Below are 8,090 nucleotides of genomic sequence, written 5' to 3' on the forward strand. Positions count from 1 at the left end.
TAAAGCAAAGTGTCCTATTTTGGACCTTCTGGCAGTGCTGGAAATCATGGCCTGAACTTCTGGAACATTACAATTTCACTTCTCACCATGGATACATTTGTTTGTTTTTTTAGAGGAAGTCGACAAAATTACTTTAATCTTCCAAGTTATGCAGAACGGGGTTTCGAGTGCAGCCACTGTTAACATGTTTAGGAATGATTTCCGTTTTTTAACAGTCTTCCAGRCACTATAAACTCTTCTTATTTGGGGGTTTAAGTCATTTCCTGTGTTGCTACATATTAAAACAACTGCAATTTTTATTTTAGATTTAGATATCTGAAGCAAAATTCAAACACTSTGGATTTTTAATAAGTTTAGATTTTAAAAATGAAAAAACACGATTTTCATATTCGCAATTTTGTTTGAAACAAAAAAAAAAAACCAAAGAATGAACCATWCATAGATTGGTGCAATCCTTAAAACTAACTGGTATAATTGTTGTTAGTCTAATGTCCAGGGTACAGGACAAAAAAAGGCTGCTTTTCCTCTGACCCTATCTGACCTTGATGAGAAGTAACTACAGCTCTGCAAAGCACATTCATTCCCATCATAAACAGATCCAATCTGTGGGATTACAGCAGATTTACAAGAATTGTTTTGTCCAAAAATGAGCAAACTCAATACTAATCTTGTTTTCCTTCATGAGTTTTGTTGAGGAGGCATCAAGAAGAAGGCAGGATTTGATGGGGACCTTACGAAGACCCCATTAGGACACCGACGGGAGGCGCAGCCTTGTTATCAGGCGTGGAGCGCTGGTAAAACGTGTTTGTTTGGTTGACCCGAAGTAAAGGTGGGATGCTGGAGGATCTGATATGGAGGATCCTGGTGTCTGTTACCTCACAGTCGATCTGCATCATCACCTCAAACTCTTTGTCCTCGATGATGCTGTCTGGATTGACAAAAAGAGAACAAAGTTGTCAGCTCTCAATTCAGGATCTCGTAGTTTGGTTTTACAACAAGACAAATGACTTAATGAAACTCAAAACTACTTTCTGAGCGAGAAAGAGAGAAAAAAGGGTTTAAGACCATGGAGGAAAGAGGCAACTAGCTTGGTTACAGATGGAGTCTAAGGGGTGAGTCAGACCAGGATTGCACCATCATGGAGATAAACAAAACAGCATTAAACAAGAGCAGGACATGCAAATCGGAGGGAAGAAAATGAGAAAAGTCTGACAAAAAAAATTGGGAAGGAGAAAAGGAGTAATCGCTGATGATGAGTCAGGATCCCTGAGGTTGTTTAGTGAAGCGGAAACTTAGGCAAGACTGAAAGMAATCTGTGTTTATGAAGTCAGGCTATTGTGTACGAATAAATCCTCCTACCACAGACTGACTACAGGTTACTTTATGTTCTCACAGTCTCAGCTTAACCAACAAACAAGCAATTACTTCGACTTTCTTTTGAAAATTTTTAACTCGTAAACATCTTTGTTTCCCACAGCCAAACTTTACTCCGTCTCAGAAAACAACATCCTCTTGGACGCTCTTGCAAAATCCTTGGCTATAAAACTGGAATAGCACGTCGAATGATTCTACACTTATATACATCAAAATCTGAAAAAAAATCTTTTGTGTTTTGGTTGAGAAGACGTCTCATCTGGACCACACTTTAGTTGGTTTATATGCACTCTTATGACCTAGAAACGCAGCTGTAGGAGTCTTTAAAAATACCTACTGTATGTTTTGCAAGAAATTTAAAAGCTGCAGCTTTTTTTTCCAGACACCTGTGCAAGACATCAAATGCACCATATTTCTGCAGATGGAGGATTCCATAAATGAACCAAGGATTAAGATTGTCAGTGTTCATCTAGCTTGGTATCACCTTATCCGCCAGTGGAACTTAKAGATTTTACATGGAATAAAACTGTCAAGTTCTGTGTTTTAAAGGACAAATCAAGAAATAAGCCTCTGTCTCTACATATAACTTTATTTTTTGACTTTGCATTTATAGGAAACTTGGTTTTAAACAGTTGATGAGCTGGAAAAAATACAACACTGAATAATGGTGGACATTTTCTGCTCCGTTTCAGGGTGCTGACATTGCTTCACGTTCAAGCCAAACAGGTAGTAGGGTTGGGCGACACTGACATAAAAAATGATCACGATTAATCGTGGCAGTTAGCCAATAATGATTAATATGATTATTATTATTACATGTAGCCGACGTTGTGGCCTTGGCCCGGATTGTCTGGCCTTCCTCGTACTCTGGTTTATGTCGCTGTTTCAGGTGATRAAAACCGCAGTCTCCTTTGAGCTTATGATTCGTTTTGGGCACCCACTGAACAGCCAATCAAACAAGTTCATAGGGTTAGCATTAGCTGCTCAATGCTACCTTCTACCATTGGCAAACATTAACTGTTGACAGTTGAACTGGTGATTAATTACACACAATACAATTTTGCCCAACCCTGACTGGTGGTTCGGTGATCCCAAACTCACATTAAACACACTATTATGAACAAATGAAAAGTTTGATTTAGAAGTAGTAAAGAAACATCCTTCAGCTGCTACAAAGTTACTTGAACATGTATGATTACAACTTATAGTTGACTCATGTTAGCTAATGTTTCACTGCAGTAAACACAAAGTACAGTGATGGGAATATACAGTGGTTTGCAAAAGTATTCATACCCCTTGAACTTTTCCATATTTTGTCACATTACAACCACAAACATAAATATATTTCACTGGAATTTAATGTGAAAGACCAACYCAAAGTGGTATACAATTGTGAAGTGGAAGCAAAATTTTACATGAATCAAAACATTTTTTACAAATAAAAAACTGAAAAGTGCGATGTGCAAAATTATTCAGCCCCCCTGAGTCAATACTTTGTGGAGCCACCTTTTGCTGCAATTACAGCTGCAAGTCTTTTAGGGTATGTCTCCACCAGCTTTGCACARCTAGTGACTGCAATTCTTGCCCATTCCTCCTTGCAAAACAGCTCAAGCTCTGTCAGATTGGATGGAGAGCGTTTGTGAACAGCAGTTTTGAGATCTTGCCACAAATTCTCAATTGGGTTTAGGTCTGGACTTTGACTGGGCCATTCTAACACATGAATATTCTTTTTTTTAAACCACTCCATTGTAGCTTAGGCTTTATGTTTAGGGTCGTTGTCCTGCTGGAAGGTGAACCTCCGCCCCAGTCTCAAATCTTTTGCTGACTCCAACAGGTTTTCTTCCAAGATTGCCCTGTATTTGGCTCCATCCATCTTCCCATCAACTTTGACCAACTTCCCGGTCCCTGCTGAAGAGAAGCACCCCCAGAGCATGATGCTGCCACCACCATATTTGACAGTGGGGATGGTGTTTTCAGAGTGATGTGCAGTGTTCTTTCTCCGCCACACATAGCGTTTTGCATTGTGGCCAAAAAGTTCAATTTTGGTCTCGTCTGACCAAAGCACCTTCTTCCACATGTTTGCTGTGTCCTCAACATGGCTTCTGGCAAACTGCAAACGGGACTTCTTATGGTTTTCTTTTAACAATGGCTTTCTCCTTGCCACTCTTCCATAAAGACCACATTTGTGTAGTGCACGACTAATTGTTGTCCTGTGGACAGTTTCCCCCACCTGAGCTGTGGCTCTCTGCATTTCATCCAGAGTCACCATGGGCCTCTTGGCTGCCTCTCTGATCAGTGATCTCCTTGTTCGGCCTGTAAGTTTAGGTGGACGGCCTTGTCTTGGCAGGTTTACTGTGGTGCCATACTCTTTCCATTTCCGGATGATGGATTGAACAGTGCTCCGTGAGATGTTCAAAGCTTGGGAAATCTTTTTATAACCTAAGCCTGCTTTAAACTTCTCCAAAACCATATTCCTAACCTGTCTGGTGTGTTCTTTGGACTTCATGATGCTGTTTGCTCCCCAATATTCTCTTAACCAACATCTGAGGCCATCACGGAGCAGCTGTATTTGTACTGAGATTAGATTACACACAGGTGGACCCTTTTGAGTCATTAGCAGTCATCAGGCAACTTCTGAATGCAATTGGTTGCACTCAGGGAAAAGGGGGCTGAATACTTTTGCACGTCGCACTTTTCAGTTTTTTATTTGTAAAAAATGTTTTGATTCATGTAAAATTTTGCTTCCACTTCACAATTGTATACCACTTTGTGTTGGTCTTTCACATTAAATTCCAGTGAAATATATTTATGTTTGTGGTTGTAATGTGACAAAATATGGAAAAGTTCAAGGGGTATGAATACTTTTGCAAACCACTGTAATTAGACTTGTGGGTACACACTTCAAGRTCAGTGTAGTAAAAAAAATCTCTTTTAAAACCTTTATTTACACTCAGGAATACACTGAGGGTGCCCTTCATTTCCAAAGCAGCAGAGCAATTTACAATTAAAACATTAACAATAATAATACTATGGAGGTGTGTAGAGACAAGAGATTTTAAATCATTAAGTGAACCCAGCGAATGAAGCCATAAAGACTCCTGTAATAAGTTTCAGGTCGCTGTGGAACTAAAAGAAGATTATCCCATATCCCTAAAAACTCTTGGGTAATCTAGTTACTAGAAATAAGTAAAGTACTTAAATTTATTAAGATAAAAGCAGAGATATAAACTGGCATATGGTCAGAAAGTGATTTATATATAAAAGTAAGCCTGTGTGTTTGGACCAATCAACTTATTCATTTATCCTGCAATGATGAGTGCTGTCAGGATTGCCAGTAATAAATTTTACAGCAGAGTGATAGATTGAATCTAGCGGCTTAAGCGTTTTATTTTTTAAAATAAATTATAACACCATAATCCCAAACTGATGGTATGATTGACTCCATTATTATTTTCCTAACATACAATGGTAAACAAGATTTATTCCGATAAAGGAATGCATGTTTTAGAAGTACAATAATACAATGTATGGGACAAGATCTTCAGCATTAACCAAACTGTGGAATCACATAAATGTCTTTTATTTCTCAACCATCCTTCAACGGACTGTTAAATAGTCCAATCTTTAACTTCTTGAGAAACCCGAGCGGTGAAAAATGAAACACACCAGCACCCATCTTCAAACAGCAACTCTTTGAAAAGGCTGCCAGATCGGCCTGTCAACAGTCCGTGGCCTTATTACTGCCACTCATTTGTGCCATGTGGAAAKGTTCCAGAAACCTTCAGCCATACAGTAAGCTGCCTTCTGCTGATAAGGCTCTAATGTCCGGTAACAATGAATCAATGCATGAGGAAACCTGAGAGAGCCTCAATAGGAAAGTGGCTGCCAAAATGGAACAAACTCTAAGGTTATATTCACMAAGGAAGCTTTTTTTCCCCTTCTTAACATGAGGAAGGAAGCAAATCATTGGCAAGTATAATCACATCCAAAAAGAGACAACCTGCTGACAAACCTGAGTCTCCACATTGTACGTGGAAGTAGAATACAAAACTCACATGATGCACAATAAACCAAATTATGTCAACAAAAACAAAAGCTTATCTTTAGTTTAAAAAGGGGTAGTGTACATTATTCATCATTTACACAAGTTATCATAAGGTTAATTATGATTGGATGGTTTGCCTTCGTTTTCAACAACTTCAAGAGCTTTTTAAATATGTTAAAATAAAAAATGGAAAAATTTATTAGCCAATATTTTTATGCTTTTATAGACTAAACAGGATTGACAAGCAGCAAACAGTCTGGTGTCAAACAGGATCTTAACATTAACTGGTTGGTTTTTAAGGTTTCTTTTAACACCCTTGTGCAATTTATAATATGATAATTCAGAATCATTAAACTAATTTGCAACCATAAAGTCAGCAAAACAAAGTCTGACCCCCCCCCCCCCAAGCCTGCCATGAATCCTTGTTGTTTATCTACACGTGTAGAATCTTGTGTTGCTCCCTCAGTACATCCACCTGTACATGAGGTCATTGCAAAAACATTCCTCTTCTCCATCTCCATCCAAACATGCCCCTTCCACTTGACTGAGCTACTTTCAAARTCAGATCATTAAATAAACACAACCAACAGTCCTTATAAGGAGCTGGTGCTGAGCCATACAAGTAACTTTACCAAAGCTATACAGCGAGACCGAAACACGGGAGGGATCACATCAAAGGCTCCAGCTTTAATGTTCAGTTACTGACAGAGACAAAAGAGACAYATCACTCCGAATGAGCAGCGTCAATCCACCTCCTCCAGATGAAAACCATTTGGTGGCTGTAAAAAAAGACAGCTTTCCTACWGGAAGGCACCAGTGGAGAGCTGGAAAGAATTATCTTCCAGCGTGGAGCAATCATGTTCCTTAAAGAGTACAGTGCCTCTGATTTCTAAAGATGTTGCCCAGATAAATATGGAAATTCACATTTGAAGTTTGTGATCTCTGTGACACATGTGGCTTTCAAATAGTAAAAGATGAGAACGCCACGGCTGTGTTGGTGCTGGAGAGAGTCACAATGAGTCTTTGTTTAGTCAGCTTATTCACTTGTTTTATTACAATATGGAGCAACCTGAAGGAGCACTTGTGTTAACCTTATTCTGGTTTTTGCCCTTTTTTGTACAAAATTAGCATCCTGACCCAAACAGTGTATGGTTCGTTTGGTTTTTCTGTTTCAAAATAAATGAGAAAAAAATGAATATGGTGTTTTTTTACAAAGTAAATAAGAAAAACAACAAATGCAAAAATAAAAAAGGTTATTCTTTTTTTCTTTTCTTTTCCCCCATTTTAATAGTTCAAAGAAAGACAAGCTTTATAATTTGTTAGTGCTCCATTTGGGACCTTCTGGTGGAAACAGAAATCATGGCCTGAATTCCTGGAGCATTACGTTTTCACTTAGCACTTTAAAAACGGTCAAAGTCTCACCATGGATATGTTTGTTTTATTTAGAGTGATTTGATGCGTCTTGTTGAGAGCGGATGATCTTATTGTGATAAAATTGCTTTAATATTCTAAGTTATGCAGAACAGGGTTCGAGTGCACCCATTACCAATATCTTTAGAAATGGTTTCCATTTTTCAGCAGTCTTCCAGCCGACACAGTATATTAATGTTTAGGTATATTTTATATATAACATTGGTTCCATCAGCCACTATAAATTCTTAAATTCTTATTCTTTGATGCCTTGTGTCATTTCCAGTATCACTACATATTAAAACGCGAACCATACAAATTTTGGATTTAGATAGGTGAAGCAAAAATCAGACACTGTGAATTTATAATTACCGGTAGTTTGATTTGTTAAAAACAGGAAAAAACAAAACACAGTTTTTTCTTTTTTTTTATTTTGAAACGTAAAACCAAAGAACGAACCATACCAATATTTGACACATTAGACTGAAACAGCCTGAGAGGAACACAGTGCTTTGAATTTGCAGCTCACAGCAGGCATCCGTAACAAATCAAGAAAATCAAAATCCTCTTTCAAGGACAAATAAGGATCTTCTGAGACCTGATCTGTTTCCATGAATACCACCTTTGTTTCAACATTTTAACTATCAGCAAAAAAAATTCCTGGCTTCAGCTTTTTACGGGCATTTCAATGGGTCATATGACAGACCTTAACATTCTTCTGTGATAAGACAAACCAAGAACAATGTTTACCTTCACAAACTTGATCCAACACCCCCCTACAAGAAAGAATAATCTTTATCCAACTCTCTCTCTKCCAGGAGAAGATAAAGCATTTTTTAATCACTGTGTCCTTCTTGCTGACTAAGTCTTAGTTTCCCTTCACTCTAACAGTTTTTTTAGAGCCCTTATCAAAACTGTTGCTGGTGTTTTGCCAAAGACAGACAAGGAGGGAACACAAGGACAAGATGCTGTCATCAATCTGATAAACTGACTATTAAGGTGCCTTTATAGCCAGGGCTGGCCCATGGCATAGGCAATGTAGGCAAATGCTTAGGGCGCCATCAATCTAGGGGGCGCCACAAATGGTGGGGCGAAATTTTTTTAAACTTTGTATAAGAGTATATTTGATTTAGTCCGTAGAATAATCACTGGTTCCTCAGGTTTATGAAAGCAAATTGATCTGTGAGTTTCTCAGCCTGCTTTGTTCCTACGTACATGAGGTGTTATGTGGTGCAGAGGATATTTGATTTGATTTGATTTG

At 38.3% G+C, this 8,090-nt stretch overlaps 1 protein-coding gene across 2 annotated transcripts in view; it reads right to left on the reverse strand.

The window, feature by feature from the left end:
* Nucleotides 1-8,090, reverse strand: part of atf6 (activating transcription factor 6) — a gene marked incomplete in the record, with an annotated part of 58,026 nt that overhangs the window by 9,981 nt on the left and 39,955 nt on the right. For both annotated transcript variants that reach the window (XR_001309840.1, XM_014002954.1), the window contains 1 exon segment: nucleotides 1-928. Coding sequence is in view for 1 of the 2 variants with exons in the window: in XM_014002954.1 (XP_013858408.1) it covers nucleotides 732-928 (197 nt within the window).

The sequence above is a fragment of the Austrofundulus limnaeus genome, unplaced genomic scaffold (assembly GCF_001266775.1).
Source record: "Austrofundulus limnaeus strain Quisiro unplaced genomic scaffold, Austrofundulus_limnaeus-1.0 Scaffold15, whole genome shotgun sequence".
Lineage (NCBI taxonomy): Eukaryota > Metazoa > Chordata > Actinopteri > Cyprinodontiformes > Rivulidae > Austrofundulus > Austrofundulus limnaeus.